At 43.0% G+C, this 19,963-nt stretch overlaps 1 protein-coding gene across 1 annotated transcript; it reads left to right on the top strand.

Annotated features, from left to right (window-relative positions):
• Positions 1–470: 470 nt before the first annotated feature.
• Positions 471–5,321, top strand: LOC149076890 (transcription factor Adf-1-like). Its single transcript, XM_089244612.1, has 2 exons — positions 471–759; positions 4,921–5,321. Exons 1-2 carry the CDS (start codon positions 624–626, stop codon positions 5,319–5,321), a joined length of 537 nt encoding a protein of 178 aa, XP_089100738.1. The 5' UTR covers positions 471–623.
• Positions 5,322–19,963: the final 14,642 nt, after the last annotated feature.

The raw sequence follows: 19,963 nt of genomic DNA, 5'->3' as shown, positions 1-19,963 counted from the left end.
ATAAAAATGAAGGGAATTAAAATAAAAATCATGCAATACAAAATGTACTTTGAAAAACTTTCAGGAATGGTGAGAAAGGGGCCCTCTGTTTGACTCAGGGGGGACCCCTTTTGGCTTACCTTATATGACGAGGCCACTGCGCCTCCAGCTAGACAGGATTTTTTGCTCGCCCTAAATTTACAGAGCAAAAAAAATTATAAGATTGGTCCCAGTCGGGAGCCCTGGCATTCCCCCCCCCCCTACTTCCGGAGGGGCCCAATTTTCCCCCAAATAGAAATAAAAGAAACGAATGGATGTTCCGGGGGGGCTGTTTATAAACGGAGAAGTACGCGAGAATTTTTTTTTTTCGGAAGAAGCGTCACCGCGCCGAGCGACGACGCCGATTGGTTGAGAAAAAACTGACAAAAGGCGAACAGCGCGCGACGAGTGCCAGCGACCGAACCAAAAAGCAGAGAAAGGCCGCTCCTAGCGCCAAACAAGCTGCGCGCGTCTCGGAGCGTTTCTTGAAGGTGCGAGTCAGACGAGAATTGAAAAAAAAAAAAATCATCGTTTTTTTATTAATTATTTTTGATCATCGGAACATCGTTGAATTATTCGCGACTGCCTGAAATATTGTCGTCAGGATGCAGGACAAGATAATTCTCATTCGGGAGGTCTACAAGAGGAAAGGCATTTGGCAGCGCGATCATTGCGATTACGGCCAGCAGAGGATACGCGAGAAGATGTGGGACGAAATCGCCGCGACCTGCGAAATTCCTCGTAAGTCATCTACGATTTTCATCGCATGGTTACATAAATTACGAAAAATAACGTTGCTTTCTGCGTGCGTGACGATACGATAAATGTTCGAATAAATACGATAAATATCGTACGTGTAGCGAGTAAAGCCGTTAAGACGCGAGCAAGAATGGCGCATAGGCATTCTATTTATGTTATCGGTATTATTATTCGATGGCGCTTGTACGTTCACGTTATTTTATTGAGTCGTTGTGGTGTTTGTTTACAATCGGGTGTTGCATGCGGACGCGTCATTGAATCGGAACGCGGTTTCGACACAATATGAACGTATCAACGAGAAACTAATTTCGAACGCCATGTGTTTGCTGATCACGTGGCATTTCCCAAACTGGGGTCCGCGGTCCAGTAAACCCCGGTTAAATTTTTTGAATTTTTATCGCTATTAATTTTAATATGCCACCGAATTTTAAAAAAACTAATTCTCACCCTTTTTAAATTTGACCCTACCCGTGTGTGTAGCAAAAGAAATAAATATTGAGCACAGCTCCCCCCCCCCTCCCAACCTCACGTCAGGCTGAAGGTATTGCCCCGCATCCTGTAGCAGAGCCCTATCTTTGGATGCGGCCCCCAATGCAGTGAACTTGAGAAAACAAAAAAATGATAGGAATCGTTCCGGGCTAGAGCCCTATCGGCGTAGTCCTCACATCCTGGAGCAGGGCCCCTGGGCTGGAATCTATGGTGGACCCTTCAGCCTGACTTTTCACGGGTTATTCCATAGTGAGTTTATTGCATGAAAAAAATTATGGTAATTGTCCGTGGGCCCTGTCAGCCCCACCCTTGTGGGGCCATGCCTATCAGCCCTCATCCTCGTTGGGGGCATGGCTGAAGGGTCCCGGTATCTAGCTGTATATATATATATTTGTGTCATTTTTTTTTAATTTTCTTTAAAATGAATACAGAGAGTCCTCTTAGCAGTGCCGTCTTCGCTCATGGGCCCACATGGGTATGGCCTGGGGGGGGGGGGAATCCTCAAGTGTAATGGGGGGAGGGGGCTTACGAAAATTGGAACTGATTTAAAATTTCGAGAAAAAGCACGCAAATTCGTAGGCTGGCATTTCAAGCCAAGTAGTGGGGGGGGGGGGGGGCTCAGAAAATCACTTCGCCCAGGGCCCCACGATGCTTTTAACTCTCCTGCTCTTGAGGATGTGAGGACCTTCCCTCTCCGCATGTGCCGATTGTTATGTGGGGCTGCTTCATTTTATTTATTTTAAAAATTATTTCGTTCTTGTGATCAATAGTGATGTGATTCATGAGCAGGGCCGGAACTACGGGAGGGAACAATAGAATCAACTGCCTCGGGCGGCAAAATTTCGGTGATGACAAATTTTAGGTGGGAATAAAATCACCGAATTTTAAAGTGGTGGGTGCGGAGTACGCAGTGCCTCCGTGGTACCTGCAATGAAATTTTGAGTTACAGACCTTCAAAGAAGTAGTCCCCACCCCGTACAAGAGTGAGACTGACAGGGCTGCAGCCCTGGGGAACGGGACAATTACCGTCATTTTTTTTTTTCATGCATAAGAATTAATTATCGAAGGGCCCGTGAAAAATCTGTCTTGGGGCTCCTGAAAGGTCCCAACCTAGGGGACCCTGATTCAGGATGTGGGAGTCCCGGGACGATTCGTATGTTTTTGTTTTTTTTCAGACTATGAATTCACTATAGAGGAACCTGTGAAAAATATGATCAGGGGCCCGACAAAGCAGTGCCATCGTAACGCATGGGCCCACCCGGGCACTGCCCGTTGGCCTCGAGGTAAGAGGGGCTTCGGAGAAATTAGAACCGGTTGAAATTTTCAGAAATTTGTCTGGTAGGGCCTCAAATAAAATCACTTGGCCCGGCATCAAAGAACTTAGCCTAAAGGCCCTGTTGCAGGATGTGGGAAGGGGGGCGTGCCCGAGATCTCTCATCTTCGATCCTATTGGAATAATCCCCAACCCTAATGCTAGCTTTGCCCAGGATTTTCTTCAAGCCACAGTTGGGCCCTGCTATTTTTCTTCACAAATGAAGACCTTATTGGATGTTAGTCCACTGTTTCATTGTACGTCATCTTCATTACCACCATGAGCCCCAAAAGGGGGCTGACGGAATTCTATTTGGGGGTGGAGGGAATTTGGCTGCGACCCAAAATCAACATTAACTTCGTGAATCATTGGACTGGTTTGTTCTACGAAATTGGTGAAACCAGTGGCAAAATAAGTGGTTTTATTTAACAGGACTGTAAGTGGAGTTGAACGACCCATTTCGGAAGCCCCTGCTATCCAATTCGGCCCTGCGTTAAGACTGTATGTGCGAGGAATTTCTAGGAATGAATAAGACTTTATTTCTCAACAGTTTCATGAATAGTATTTTTCAGTATCAACATTTTATTTTTTGAGTTATTAAACATGTTGCGAAGCTCAGAAGAAATGAACTGATTTTACAGCTCTGAAAAGAACTGATTCTTTCCGTTAGGGGCGAAATTTCTTAAATTGAAGACCGTTTCATATTTTGCTGCAATTAATATTTCATTGTACAGCAGTGGTTCTTAACCTTTTTTTTTCTCCCTCCCATGGGGTCCCATTTGGGATATTTTTCCTTCCCTTCAGGAACCATATTTTCTTCTCGTTTCCCCTCCCCCCCCCCCCCCCCCCCATCCAGGAACGAGATAATTTTTTTTTTTTTTTAATATAAATAAGATGAATGTCTTGACCCTTGTGCTAGAGTTCTCTTGTGGGTGCTCTATACTGGGTCGCCTCAGACAAAGCGATATTCTGGGGTTTCTCCACTATTTTCCGGTGGCCCATTAGCTGGAAGTATCATTTGTTGTTGCTACATAAGCTGCATGTTTATGTACATACGTAAACCCAAGAGCATGGCACCCCCTCCCCAGATCTGTAGCTCTCTTATATGGGTATGAGGCCCTTCGGTAGGACCATATTAACAGCATCATGGGTGAAGTGATGTTCTGAAGGGCCTCAGAACTTTCTGGAGGACCATTAGCAGGGGGGGGGGGACCCTCTACTTCCACACTGTAAATACCAGTCTACCGATTTTTAAAAAGTCTCGCCACATAGAGTAACAGGTCTTCAAACGGTACAATCATTACACTTCATTCATACATAGTTAGAAAATTTGATGGCAGATGGCAGCACTACTCGTAACACGCATTACAGAGAAACAAACTTCACGGTAAGTTCACAGCACGTACACGCACATTCCAACATGTACCAATTCATTAGAAGTTCCGCAGAGGAATATGAACGAGGTGCATGTGTGGTTTAGTAGTAATCTACCGATTTACATACTTTTTAAAGCCTGATCCATACCAGCAGAATTCTGCTGCGAAAAATATGTGCGGGTGATTTCAACGGTCGATTTAGCGTAGCCACACCCCAAGACCGGTTTTTTGCGCTGTAGAATTCTATGTAGCTCCGCTGGTATGGAGCCGGCGTGAAAAAATCATAGTATCTCATTTCATTAGCCCCGTTTACATGTGCAATATTGCGGTAGCATTGGAAGTTCTGCACGACTTTTTTTCCCCCTCGTAGGGAAAATGGAGAGCAGACATTTTCTTCTTCTTACGGATCTTTGAGGGGTTATAACCTACTTTTTCCATAACCCTTTGCGCACGCGAACCTCTGGCGACTTCAGTAAAGTGAGGGGTTGAAATGCCGGTCCATGTAAACGGGTTTTAACGAAAATCCTTGAGAACCAGGTTTTAAACAGTCTTTTTCCATTTCCCATATAAACGGCCCTATTATCATGGAGTCAACTATCATCAGCCCCACGGAACATGCCCGAGAAAGCCATGTCCTGGATTTATAAAAGATTGCCCTGCGTACGCGCCTGGTTCTATGAGCAATTCTGGATTCTGAAAGTTGTCACGCTTTTTCTTTACTAACTTTTGCTTTTTACATCTGATACGTTTTTCAAACACTCTGCACCCCCCCCCCCCCCAGGTACCTGCCATGGCTCCCCTTCCATTTGATTTTTACCTGTGCCTCCCTCCCCTCTAGACTATCCCAGTACCGTAAGGGAGCCCAAATGGCCCCTGGTTGAGAAACACTGCTGTACAGTATTTATTGATGTACTGTGCGATATCTATTTCAGAGCTTTTTCCCCTCCCCGTTTGTTCGTTCTATAGGCGAGGAAGCGAGGCAGAAATGGAAGAACCTGAAGGACGCTTTCCGTAAAGAGTTGAAGAAGGTGCAAGACAGCTGCGACTCGGATGGCCAGCCGCACTACGAATCCACGTGGCCCCTGTACAAGATCATGCTGTTCATCAAGGACCAGCTGATGCGTAGGACTCGTTCCTCGGTCGACGACGTGCTCGACCCCTCCGTCCTCAACGAAGAATCGGACCTCACTTCGCTGCCGCTGATGCCCGTCAAGAGCATGTACAACAGCAACAAGAAGATCGTCGCGACCAAGAACAGTGCCAAGAAGACCATCGGCAGTAATTACTCCAGCGGCTCGTCCAACTTCGTGCCCATCGCGTGCAAGGAACCGCTGGTCCAGATCCCTCCGGCGGCAGCGTCCCCATGACCCTAGTACTCTGTCCGTCGGTCGCGCCCGTGAACGCGAAGCCCGTCACCAACGTGTCGACGTCTTCGACGAGTCCCGTGGTCGTCCGAGTGAACGGTCGCAAACGGAAGAGGGACACCGAGGTCGGGCTGTCCCCGCCGGCCCTTCAGTCGCCCACATCGATGGTGGTCAGTTCTATCCGACCCATGCGGCAGGAATCCGCCCTTCAGCAGCACACCTTCGAATCGACGAAGCTGTCTTCGACGTCGTCGTTCGGGACGACGTCGCTGGACCAGAGGGACGCCGACGACTACCACTTCTTCCTGAGTCTAATCCCCCACGTGCGCAATTTCACGACGATCCAGAAGCTGCGCCTCAGGAGTAAAATCCAGGAGCTGGTCTGGAGGCGGCCTCCAAGAACAGGCAGGAAAACGAAGACTCTAAGAATGGTGACAGCGCCACTGGCTGTTGTTGATGACTCTGGCTGTGACAGAGAGACTTTGAGCGACAGAGAGAGACCATAATCAGCTATAGTCAGGGGAATCTCGTTTTTTCCATGTTAATATACGCGTGTTGTTAAAGTTGTTTAATTGCGACATTTCAGAGATATCCAAAGAGGCAAAAGCCAATCTGTACAAAATAATATCCGCCAATTTCAATAAAACGCGTTTGAAGTATTTAAAATAATGACGCCAAGAGAATCGCCGATTTTTGTTCGAAACAAACGCGACATCATTAACCATAATTTTATTAATGATGTCTCGTAAACACAATTGTTCTATAATGGGAATAGAAGAAATGATCAAATTAATGATGCTTTATGAAACAAGACCTGCAGTTAACTTTTAATGACCTGCAAACTCTCCCCCAGAAAAAATATAAAATCGGATTCTCCATCGGATAATCCGGTCTTCCAACATTTGACGATCATTGCCCAATGCTGGTGCGGCCACGCTACTCGGCATGCCCAACCTTGGAACAGGCCTACAACGGTATAAATCATTATACTTCACTTATAATTTAAAAAAAATAGATGGCAGCACTTTGACAAGCATTACACGGAAACAAAGTTCACAACCCGTACCGCGCATTCCAATATGTAGTACCAATTAGATGTTCCCCAGAGGAATATGGACGAGGTGCATGCATGGTTTGGTAGTGGTAGTAGTTCTTTTGCAGCTTTTTTCTCGCGGTTTCTTTGTCTCATTCAACCTCCATAAATAGCCCGATAAGTCGTAATAAAGAACCACTTCAAAGCACTAAACAGGCTCACATCAATATCAACAACTCAACGCGACGCTCCTGGTATAGGTTGGCGATACACTTTGAAAACCACTGTATAATTTTAAACTGGTTTTTTTCGGAATTTGAGGTAGGTTGCTCCTAAACCAGTGGCGTAAGAAGGTTGTCTCAGTATGTGTGTGGGGGGGGGACATGTTTTTATTTTCAGGGGGGTATTTCGTTCTCTTCTCAGGGTTTAAATGCAAAAAAGAAGCACCAACATCTCTGCTAAAGAAGAGTTTGAACCCCAAAACGTACGCCAGTGCCCCAACTCCCAATATTCGATTATAACTCAAGGATTTCGTATACATATTACATTTAGCGTCCTGTAAAAATAATGTTTCGATACAATGAAATAATGAATGGTGGAGACGAGAAGTCCTGGACACATTTAAAAAATTAATAACAAATCAACCAAATGATATAAAAATGTGCGGTTTCAGTAAAAATACTTAATATCATATTATAAGGATAATTATAATTAGATTGCTATTATAATCTAGAGTGTGGTGGTTGTGGTGTGTGTTTTTTTTGTTGTATATATATATATATGTAATTAAAAAAAAAGGTTACAGAGGGCGCTGTAAAACTCAACGCATAATAATGCAACACAAACATTGCATAAAAAATGTTTATGATAATTTCCGATGCAAAAACTATCACATTTCAATATGAGTGCCCTTTCAAGTTCGGGCTGCATCTAAACTGCATCTTTTTTTTAATACACATTATTTTAAAAAAACTAGACCATGGATAAGTGTTTTAGTGGAAACCGTACCTTTTTCTCTATGTCAATTGGTTAATTTTTTTATTAACTTTTAAAATGTGTCCCGGACTCTTGTGGAACCCCATTCTGAAATTTTTCTTAATTTGCCTCTGCGGATGGGATAGAATTATGGAACGGATCAGCACATGGATGATTGAAGCTGGTGATACTGTTGTCCCGCACTCATCAATTCTTACCATAGATTTTTTTTCTGTGCGGCAAAAATGTAAAAAGAATGTGTTGATATGTATGTTTGTTGTTTGCACGTTTAATACACGGTGCAGCGTATCTGTAACTACAGATGTCGTGAGAGAATAAAAACATCTCATTCATTGTTATTACTTTGTTTTTTAATGTGCGAACTAACGAGGAAAGTTTCATTAATCGGCTCTGCAACGAGTTTTTTCAATGAATGCCGCGGTGTCTTTTCAAAAATGACAGAAAAGTAATTTGGAGCATCCCTCGCATTTGTCACTTGTCACTGATCCTAATATCAAAAGTCATATTTATAGCATTAAGTGACGAAAATGCACAGTCGAGTCGCATTATTGTGACCACCTCAGGGTTTTTGGTATGCACTACGTAGTCTCTCACCACGTATATTTCAACTTAAATACTTCATTTCTTCTCAACAGAATTTTTCACAGCTATCTGTGCTCCACCCCTCCCATGCCCAGCATCTACTTAAGAGTCACTGATCTAAGGTAGGCACAACACCAAGGGGCAGGGGATCTGGTGCCGCAGTCATTGTGGATCAGGGAGGGCTCCGAGTTTACTCTTTTCCGTTGAAAATAACGGGGAGAAGCGGGTGCCAAAATATCTACTACTACCACTTAACCATGCATGCACCCCGTACACATTCCTCAGCTGAATTTCTAATGAATCGGTACATGTCGGAACATGCTGTGTGAGTGTACGTATATATGTATGTCCTAACGTTATTATGTTATTAGAGTTGTGCTTGTTTCGAGTTTTGTGCTGCCATCTGTCGATCTGTTTTCCATATCTTTGAAGTAAAGATGGTAAATGTCCTTCAACTTTCATGCTATGTAAGTACCGTGTTGTAGTTCTGCATGCTCTCTGCGGGAAGACTTTTTGAAATGGGAGACCGGCTCGCATTCACACCTCGAAGTTTGAAAACTGCAGAAAACCAACTACAGTCGACCACCACTGTGCGTCAACGCACGGAATCAAATTATATACTCGTCCCGGGTGACAGACCTCTTTTCTAGTTGAGGCCCTGTACAACACACGCTACTTATGCATTAAGGGCACGAAACCCCCCCCCCCCCTACGCATTCCCATTAGGGCATGGCCCTCATAAAGGCGGGGCTGACAGGGCTCTGCCTTGCATAATTTCTTGTAATTATCAAAAATGTGTATCGTAACATTATAATGACGAATTAATAAAATTTGTGATAATAATGATGATGGTGGTACAGCTCTTGTAAGTGTATCACTGGCGTACGCAAAGGGGGTTTTTGGGGGTTCTACCCCCCCCCCCGAGTCAAGATTATATTGTTATTTTTGCAGGGAAAAACGTAAAACCCTCCCCTCAGACAGAAAAAAATCTACCCCCCCCCCACGAGAAATTCTGCCTATGAAGTGTAATTTGCAGCTAAGTGTGCCCCGGGTCGCGGGAAAATTCCCATCATTTTTGTGTTTTTTCAAGCTATAAATTAACTATAAAAGGGCACGCGTGATCCCAGCCTAGGAGTCCTTCTCCAGGATGTGGGGGCCATGGGTACCCCTAAGGCATGTCCCCCACATCCTGGAGAGGGGCTCCAGGCTGCGATCATTTGCGGGGGCCCCGGTTATACTTTCACGGGCCCCTTTTGTAATTAATTATAGCGAGCGTGAAAAAGCAAAATATGATGTGAACTGCCCAGGGCTAGAGCCCTGTCAGTCCCCCCTTTGTGGGGGCCATGGGGGTACCTAAAGTTTGAAAAGTCGGGAATCACTGTTATCATCTTCACAGTAAAAAAAAAATCGTTATTAAAATTTAAAAATAAATCAGGTTATATATCAATGTGTGGAGCTTATATGTGTGTTAAAACCAGCATGTGCAATTATTTAGTTTATCGTATATTTTCAGTGTGGCATTGACGTGGCACACGAGGAAGGGAGGCCGCCGTTTCAAGAGTCATGCTCCTTTATCAGTGCACACACACACAGGGCCGAAGTACATCCGCCATGTTGAAAAGTCACTTCATGATCGGCAGTAGTGGCGCAGTCTCCCGATATCACTTCTCTTTCGCCTCGTGTGCAGTCACGCCACTGTAATAATAATAATAAACGCAGTTGCGGCGGGACGAGGGAATGAGCAGCCAAAATTCCACGAGGAATTCCCATTGGTTAGTGATTGTGGGCTTCCCCCCCCCCCCACTACTTCCTCTTTCCCAACCTTCTATCCACATCCTCACTCTAAAACCCGTGACCCAAACTGATGGCTCGAGAATAAACAACAGCTCTCTCTCTCTCTGGGAGCATTTTGTGCGGGTGATAATGTGTAATAAATGGCTACTTATCGCCAAAAGTCGACTTCTAGCATCAATTACGCCACATGCCACGAATGTTAGTTACATGGATACGAACATCACCCAGGGCCGTCTCAACGAGTTCGGAGGTCCTGGGTCCAAACATTCACGCGGGAGGGGGAGCTGCTTGAACCCTAGTATAGAAAAAAAGAAGCTTGGGGGAAAGAAATATCCGCATTGAAGAATTAATTACGAAATTACTGAAAATACCGGGTTCGACCACCCTAACTAGTTTCTACTACAGTAAATCAGTATTTTTAATCGGTACTTTACCGGAGGGCAGTGCCGTCTTGAGGTATGGGGCCCACCCGGGCACGGCCTGGGGGGGCCTATGCTTTCCTCAAGAGGAAAGGGGCCTCACAAAAATTCAGACCTGGTTGAGATTTTCGAGAATTTGCCTGGTAGGGCCTCAGAAAAATCATGCTGCTCCTAAGATGACCCTGCCGGAGGGCCGTTTGGGAAACACCGAGGGAACCAAGAACCGGAACCTCCACCCCCCGGGATATGCCATAGCAACGAGTAACCTCGAAACAATAAATGTATACGCTACGGTAAATGTGATGAAATCCGGTTATATTTTGGATAATAAATCGGTATTATGCATACTCGCCGAGCATTTTGGTAAGTTTGGTAAATTTCCCTAAATTTATCACTTTCACTGGCGATAATGCACAGTACCCCCAAACACCGTTTGTAAATTTAATAAGTACTAAAAAAAAAACGTTTCATACGGACACCCTGGTCGGGCCAACTGGAGTAACGTCTGCGCTACTAGAACGGTACGTGCAATCAGGGCCGTCTAAACGATCTCAATTGCCCGGGTATTTTTTGACGTCCCTTCAACCCTATTTACATGCAGCGAAACTTATCCGGAAAAATAAAACGTAATTTTTTTGTATATGCACATTTTCAAACATAGTGAGAGGATATACAGGTGTACGTGAGATCAGTGACCAAAGAAATCGTTGAGTTAATTTTTAAAGCCTAAAATAGGAAATATCTATTTCCTATTTTAGGCTTTAAAAATTTAGGAATATCTAGGAACGAATATAAGAGGTCTAGAATATATCTAGGTCGAATATTTAGGAAATATCTATTTCCTAATATCTATGCCAGAAAGGAAATATCATAATGTATGACTATAATTAACTTCGGGATCCTTATTACAGCCTTGGCTGACACATTAGGTGGGCTGATAGGGCTCCGGGGCCTGGTGTGGATCCCAAATTCTATTTATTGGCTTTTGACATTGTGGATTGACCACAAGGGGAGGGCCGTGAAAAATCCTGCCCTGTGTGCCCACTAACGAGGGCCGATTGCCTAGGGGCCTACTAACCCACTGAGAAGGATACCTATGGGGGCCCCGCTTCAGGTTTTAAATGCCCAGCCCCTTCGCAGGTCTATAATGGAGAATCTGTATACAGGTGCATAGCTAACTTCTCGCACTACATTTACTGGTGAACCGTTGATCCTAGAGGCAAACTTCCAATTAGAAAAATTATTCAAATGACAGGTGTGTGTGGAGGGGGGGGGGGGGGGGGGGGTTAAAAATTTAACTTTTTATACGGACACCCTGTCCTCAAAAACCGAGTTTTAAAGTTGTGGTCCTGTCTCTCCTGATGCCAAAAAAAAGTTTCTGAGTGCAATATTCGCTGGGATATTTGAATTCAAAAATTCAAACAATGAGCGAAAGGACAGCAAAAACTAACGGATAACGCTTCTTTCCCTCGTTTATGCCGTTCTTTGCCATATTTTCTCAGATTTTTGAATTCTAATATCTCTGCGAATATTACACTTGGAAACATGGAACTTTCTTTTTTTGTTGAGACAGGGCAACAACTTCTAATTGGGTTTTTAAGACAGGATGTCCGTATAAAAAAGTATAATAATTATACAACCCTTTGCAATACGAATGACGTATCTGAGGTCTACACACATTGTTTGGATACTTTGTCTAAATCAGTGATTCCCAACGTGGGCGATATAAAGTTCCAGGGAGGCGGTAGAAGCTACGTGTATAACATAGGATCGTATAGGTTAGATTGCGTTGGGGGCGATGGGAGAAAAAAAATTCTGAGGAAGGGGGCGATGGGACAAAAAAAAGGTTGGGAAACTATGGACTACATGGAACTATTCCTTTAGTATCAACTGCTCGCCAGTAATTTGTCTCAAGGGGACTTAGCTCTTCAGCCCCTTTGTTACGGATAATGTAGGTTCTACTGTACTGCATAAAAAACTTGTGCCCCACCCCTTCCGAAGGGAAAAGGATGATTATCCCCACCCCCGAGGAAATTCCGCTTAAGCCTATGCAATACCCAGACCAGTCTTAATGCATGGGCCCACCCGGACACGGCCCGGGGACTTCAAAAGAAGAGGGGGCTCACAAAAATGAGACAGTTAAAATTTTCGAGGCGTATGCAGGTAAAATTTGCTTTGCAAAGTTGTTTAAGAAAAATCACTTGGCCCGGGGGAACATATTGCTCTTAAAACGGCCCCTGGAGATATCTCCTAGATACTACGTCTATAAGCTGTTTAGGAGGTATTGACCTGCATCAATGTGAACTGTGATTATAAATGATAATGTTTTGTTGCGGATAGGCATTAGGCATCATGATAAAGATATTTGGTATACTGTATAGAAAGTTTTGGCCAGTATATCAGCCGCTGTTGTGGTCGAGTGGTCATCGTGAGGACCGCATCACGAGGACTAGGGTTCAAACCCCACGGGCGCCACAGTGGTGGTCGGTCCGAACTTCGAGACGCGAATGCGAGTCGATCTCCCCGTTAAAAAGTCTGGTACATTTATCCCTTCACTCATAGTTGAAAAAATTGATTGCAGATGGATGGAGGCACCAGCACTATAACTAGCATTACACAGAAACAAACTTCACGTTAACTTCATAACACATGTACTCACATTTCCCAGCATAGCTCAGTTCTTCTTCGGTCACCTTCCTGCTTATATCTTTTCATTGAGACAGAGCGGTGGGGCCATGATCTGATTTGGAGGAGGAGCCCAGTATATCAAGGGTGCTTAACCTTTAGGAAAGAGCTTGTCGCTTCATTGGTTTGAAAACGTGGACCTTAAGTGATCTGAAACAGCCCCGCAGATCACTTTATGTGCGGTGGATCACTTAAATTATCTGGAAATGTGCCACGGGCAGCTCAAGTGATGTGGAACTGTGCCGCGAGTAACATAAATAAGTGTGTAGAACTGCGCCGCTTAAATGCTCTGAAACTGTGCACAGTGATCTGTTTCAGAGCATTGTAACATTCACTGTAAAATGTTTCACCAGCTGCTTGAGTGATCTGGAACTGTGCCCGCGGATAACTTGAATGATGTAGAACTGCAACATAGGCCGCTTAAGTGCTCCTATAACTGTGCCGCGGATAACTTGACCCGCGAGTCACTCAAGTTATCTAGAAATTTGTCGAGGGCCGCTTAAGCTTTCCGGAATTACGCCACGGGTCACTCAAGTGATTTTTAAATACGCCACGGGTTTTTTGAATGATTTGGAACTGCTCTACGGGTTACTGGAGTGATCTGCGAATATGCCACTGGTTCCTTAAATGATCTGGAAATGTGCCACACGGGGCCACTGTTACCTGTAAATGTGGCGCTTAGTTCATTTTTATAAAATTATGTTCTAAGTCACGTGCCACATCAGATGAATAAGAGGGCCACATTTAACCCGCGGGCCATGGGGTGAGCATGCATGTTCTACACCAGTGTTTCCCATAGTGGGCAATATCGTCCCCTGGTGGGCAAGGGAATAGTCCAGGGGATGGGGGCGATTGTAGCTACGGTTATACCATTGTATTCTACGGGCTTGTTTGAGTTTGGGGGCGACGAGAGAGAAAAATTTCTGAAGAAGGGGGCGAGATGGAACAAAAAAGTTTGGAAAACTATGCTCTACAGTCTACACCAAAATTCTAAGCGACAGAAAATTCCAAGTATGTTTTTTTTAAAGAGACTTATATAAGGAAAAATAATGGAAGGAGGGAGAGAGAGAACATATAAATCACAAGCTTTCTTAACCCTTCGGCTATTGTAGCACAGGTGCAATATTTACGGAACTCTCTTTCATATATAGGAGATGGATACACACACGGGGAGACCCTTTTCTTCCTTGCATGGTATAAAATACCGGTTGTTTGTGAACAGCACTTTTCTATGGATAGAGAAGGAGGTAGGAGGTCGCGCAAAGTTTCGAGGTCGTTACTCCCTACCAGCAACGGTGGGTGACTTCTTCACCACATTCCTTTGCCCCGAAAAGAAAACGTTCCGTACTGGAACGTTGACGGCAATTTCGAGATGGATGATGGATACAGGTGAGCACAGCGCTCTCTATCCACCTATAATCGTCTTCGTGTACAGGATGTTTCATCGAATGTGTCCGGTAGGAAAGAATAAATTCTATAAGGTTCTCGTTTTATATAAGGTTGAAGTAAAACAAAACATGGGAAAATTGCTGCGATTGGTTGAACCTTCAGAAAATGATTGTTCAAGTGAAATTTTTATACGGAACCAAATCGAAAAGAAAAAAAATTGTCAGTTGACGCCATTTTTTGGAAGTAGAATGAGTGAAAGAAATGCTTTCAGAATAAATAAAAATTCAGGCTTTGAATAAGACAGAATTTATGAAAGAAATAATTATTCAGAATATATAGTAAAAAATAATTCCATAATAAATGAAAGAAAAAAAATTCAGAATAAATGAGAAAAAAAATTCAGAATAAATGAAAGAAATAATTTTAAAATTAAAGAAAAAATAATTTTAAAATTAAAGAAAAAATAATTTTTAAAATTAAAGAAAAAATAATTTTAAAATTAAAGAAAAAATAATTTTAAAATTAAAGAAAAAATAATTTTAAAATTAAAGAAAAAATAATTTTAAAATTAAAGAAAGATATAATTACAGAATTGAAGAAAGAAAGAATTTCAGAATAAAAAAGGAATTTCAATAATTTAGGGCTCATGTTTGTGCTCGAACCCGTCGACCACCCGTTATAAGAGGCCACTGCATCCGTTAAGCCAGTGTTTGCCAAAGTGAGCAATATCGGCCACTGGGGGGGGGGGGGGGAGGGGGGGGGTTGATAGTGGTTCAGAGAGGTGATAGAAGCTATGGGTTTAGTATAGGAGCCTATGCATGGGTGGGCTTGAGTTGGTCGGGGTAATGAGAAAGAATTTTTTTGAAGAAGAAGAGGGTGATGGAACAAAAAAAAAGTTTGGGAAACTATGAAAGTGTTTCTCAGAGCTGGAGATATTGATTTGTGTACCTCTTTGTGCTTTTAAGTGGTTCTTTTATAAGGGAAAACATCTACTACATAAAAACGACTCTGGAGAGTCGCAGATGGACCTTGAATAATGCCAATGAATGAATGAACGCCAGGGTCTCTGCCACCGGACTTATCCCGTTGCCGAGATCTCTTCCAGCTCAGCTTCGTTTCAGAGTCTGGAACAAAGTGAGTGTGTACACCTAACAGTCTGAGTGTGTAGCTAGTGTTGTGTATGATATTTCAGTGCTGCCATTTATACTTCAAATTGTGAGTGAAGTGTAATGATTGAATAGTTCTAGGCCTGTTGCTCTCTGTGGCGAGACTTTTTAACGGGGAGATCGGCTCGCATTCGCGCCTTGAAGTTGGGAACCACAGAAAACCAACTTCAGCCGACCACCACTGTGGGGTTCGAACCCGGATCCTCGCATCGCGCTTTAATAATGCCAGGGAGCCGTTAGTGACAAAAGTTTGAGAACCACTGCGTTAAGCAATATTCATTCATAATTGACTGGGTCACCGATTTACCTAAAAGAAATCGTCTTTTCCTTTTTATGGGACCAGAGTGTTCTTGTATTGATTTTAAGATATCTGGCATTACCTCTTGTCCACTCAAAATCTTTTGATTCTCCAGAAATGAAGATTTTATTTTCAAAATCCATTACTTCCCCTGATCACTCCCCCCCCCCCCCATAACCTAGAGCAAAAGATTTTCTTCACTTCTATTTATTTATTTACTTCTATTCTATTTATTGCCTTCATTACGGAAAAAAAATGGGAAGCAGGACGTCGTTTTTCTCTTTCGGGGATGGATGCATCATCGTCACGACATCCTCCATCAGAAGGTCATCTTCGTCTTCGATTGATGCGCATCAATTAGTTCATGACATAGTATCCTGCCGTCGTAGATTTTTCAAGAACAACTATAGAAATATTTTTTTGAAAGTGAAACGAAGTTTTCGAAAAGTTTGCCCCTAAAGAAATAAGTGATAGGTGGAGGACAATCCGCTGGCAACTTACTACATGCAAACTCGGTTTTATAACGACCTTGGTTGTAATGACGCCTTGGCTATAAGTCAATAACTGGCGACTGATTCCCATAGAAAATAATGAACATGAACCTTGCGCTTATGACTTCGATGAAAAACAGCAACATCGGATATAACGATTAATTTTTCGTCACTTTTTCCCTCCGTTTTAATGACCGTTTTCCCAAGAAATTCGTAAGACTATAGCTGATGACTTTCATGGAATGTTCGCGTGTTGTTCTATTTACACCTAATGACGAGGAAAAAAAATTATTGAATTTACAAAACGAAAAATATCCGTATTTTGCTTTTCCTGACTTTTTCTTATAACAGTGTCCCGTATTTTCAATGAAGTTCGCTTTACCCTCTTTACGATCACAGGTGTAATATTACGTCCAAACACCAGTGGAATAAATTCAAGCAATTTCACTGCTTTCTTCACCCCTCTCTTCATCATCGCGAAGCTTCATAGTAACCCTAAATTCTACGGAAGTTTCTTTTTCTTTCCCCTCCTTTCTTTATAATGCATCTTTCTACTATATACAGTCGAACCTCGATATAACGCCACTATTTGTCTCGCAGATTTCTAGTGTTATAACAAGTTGGCGTTTCATCAAATCACAAATTAACGTGTGTAAATGCCTAGATATGGAAGATTTGTTCACTGAAAAATTTTGGCGCTAAGCGGGGTTTGTGTTAAATCGGGGGAAGGGGTATTGCTACAACGGGGTTCGACAATACATGGAAGAGCGAAAGAGAACACGTAGGGTGAGGGTAGAAAAAGTACTGTAAAAAAACTCTCTTATCTACTTTATCTACTATACTTTTTCCTTTTATATTTTTTCTTTCCACTTCTTCCTTTCTTCCAACGCGTGATTAGGTTACCACAAGGTTGCCAGATGTATCACTGTTTCGTTAAATAGAGATAATCCACATTTCGTGCCAAAACCTTCTGCGTGAAGCGGTTAATTTCTAATCTTTACTCCCATGAAATACATTTAGTAGATTTACTGTAGCCCCGTATTATTCGCCAAAAGAAGTAATATGTATTTGGCACATTCGTCGACATTTGGCAACATCTTTGGATGTTTGGTGAGAATCGCGATGTCCCGTATTAATTACTCCCACTTCCCGTATTTTTCTTCAAAATCATATGTCATCACCGTGTTCATAAAGAAATAAAATCACGCACAATACTTGATTGCCTCTAATTATATTTTTGTCAAAAAATATCAACCTCGATTGTAACGACACCTCGGTTATAACGGCAAAATTTCTTGGTATCTTCTACAACGTCATAACTGAGTTTGACTGTACTTTTGTCGAATATGTCGACAAGCACGTATTTTGACTCCCCAGGGTGATGTTGAAAGAGTGAATTCAGTGCCTTCTCTGGCCCGACACCCGGGCCTCCCTGTAGTTGCGGCCCTGACAACGATGACGTTACCTATAAGTTAAAAACTGAACAATTAACCCTTTAAGTGCCATTGACGAAACATCGAAACATCTCGCCTCCTTAAAAAGTCTTTTATTTTAGTATTGACAAGCCCAGATATTTTGTAAAGTTGGTTTTTCAATATGAAACACTTTCTCTTATATCCCTTTGTTGCAGCTGCTAAAAAAATCGGGAAGAATTCCGCATAATTACAAAAATATGGCATTTTTCAGTTGGTCAGTCCATTTCTGCTGCGCCGCTCAAATGGTTAAACGGTTTCTACTGAAGAGCCTTAGAGGCAAAACTACAAACCTACTGTAGTATTTCACCATCTCAGCTGGAAGTTCATTTCCGTCAAGGAAAAAATTGTTCAAAGAATTCATCATTTCTTTTATTTATTTTTAATTATAATTCATGAAATTCAATGAACACGTTCGTATTGGAATTAACGGGGGCTTTAGTTACAACACGCACCATCACCGCAGTCACATCACAATATGTCGACATGACAACATTTGAAATGCTTGTAAAAGTGTGAGCAACGTGAACGTAAAAACATGTAATATAAACATGCGTACATATAAGGAATCACTACTGCTGATGATGAATTTTTTTGTTCAGTATACTAATAAGAAAACGCTTGGCTCCCGGCCAAATATTTCTGGTTATTACGACGGGTTATCTCATGTTAAAAAACGGGGTGTTTTCGCATCACGCCCTTCTAAAACACCAAAATATTAAGATTCTTTCTGTCTCACCCCCCCCCCCTTTAAGTACGTAATAAGTTCGTATCCCTTTCAAGTACTTTTACGTAGAGTTTTAGAGACTATCTTCTCCGGGAGAAAATGGTATTTGTGAAACGACGCCCTTCCGAAAAGTTTTCCACTTGTGTACGTTTACAGTGCGTTAATATTCGATTTTGACACAATGTCGGACGGACTTCGAATAAATAATCACCTCCAGGAGACATTGTGTTGTAGGGTGGAAATGTCTCTTCCCTTCACAAGAACGGAGTTAACAGAGCTTCAACCCCGAGAGAGACGGTTCTTATGATTTTCTGTTTTTCCACAATACAAATGCACTATAGTGGGGCAAATGAAAGGTTTTGCGGGGCTCACGCAATAGATCCCAGCATAGAGGCATTGTTGCAGAATGTGTTTGTGTGGGGGGGGGGGGGCAGTGCCGTCTCACGCATGGGGTCCACGGGTGCATAAGGGGCCTCGCGATAATAAGATTTGATGCAATGATTTTTGGAAAAAAGAAAGCATACAAATTATAACCACACAGGTACTTTCAGCTAACTAGTGGTTCTAGAATACCAGTTGGCCCTGGGGGTCCATTGTGCTTTAAGACGGCACTAATGGGTGCCTGGGATAAACCATTGAGCTCCTAAATCATTAAAAATTTTATTCATTGTGAATTTTCTTCCTCCAACATGCGGGCCCGTTACTAGGCTGGGGAGACCTATTTCCATCCAATATATATTTTTCAGCAGAGTATGTGGGGGTATATACGAGACTGATCATTGGAAATGAGGGGAGGGAGAACCCCCCTTTTTTTTTCTGAGAATAATCCTTTTAAGAAGGCCCCCTCTGAGTCTGCCCTGAGTCCTCGAGAAGGCACGCTCCGGCCCTGAAAATATGTCATTTTATTTTGTCATTGGATATTGGATCCACAGTATATAAATATATTACGAATCAGGGACATTTTGGGATCTTAACTAGCCCCCATAGGAGCCGGAACCTGAGGGCTGAGGCTATTTGAACCCCTCCCCCAATGAATTTTGTAAGAGGGCTGAGCCCCCCCCCCCCCCCAAGAATTTCAGAAAAAACAATGCAATGCGCCCTTCCTCTCCTGCGTACGCGCTTGAATGCAGTATATACGGGACGAGCAGCAACTTTTCAGCCTTCCCCCCATATGTTTTCTTCATGTCAACGCCTCTTACTGTAGCCCTTTACTCCAAATCTGAAAAAACACCCGCAAAAATTTATGGGCCTCGGGCCCATAATCTATCTAACTTCCCTGATATTTGAAAAAGGCCTCGGAACTCGACTTTCAGCTCAATAAATGTTTGTACATGAAATGTGTACACACGGTTTTTATTTTTATATATAATCGGACTTTATCTTGTTTCAGCGGCGTATATATCGGTGAGTGCGCGTGCATACCAAGTTGGCGACACATGAGGCGCGTCAATTTCAAAGGCGCACATGATTCGTGTAACCCTAGCGTTGAGTGAACCGGATTTTCGGCGCCCCGGCGTGGGCCCAACATGGCACAGGAAATAATCCAGCCCAGCTCTCGACCTCCTTCCTTCTCATGCTCTGCTGCTGCAGCAG

This window comes from Pholcus phalangioides, unplaced genomic scaffold (genome assembly GCF_987345545.1).
Source record: "Pholcus phalangioides strain wild (caught in Gottingen) unplaced genomic scaffold, Ppha-v1.0 ptg000015l_1, whole genome shotgun sequence".
Classification (NCBI taxonomy): domain Eukaryota; kingdom Metazoa; phylum Arthropoda; class Arachnida; order Araneae; family Pholcidae; genus Pholcus; species Pholcus phalangioides.
The sequence above is the reverse complement of the archived record's forward strand: the minus strand, read 5'-3'. Positions and strand labels throughout refer to the sequence as shown.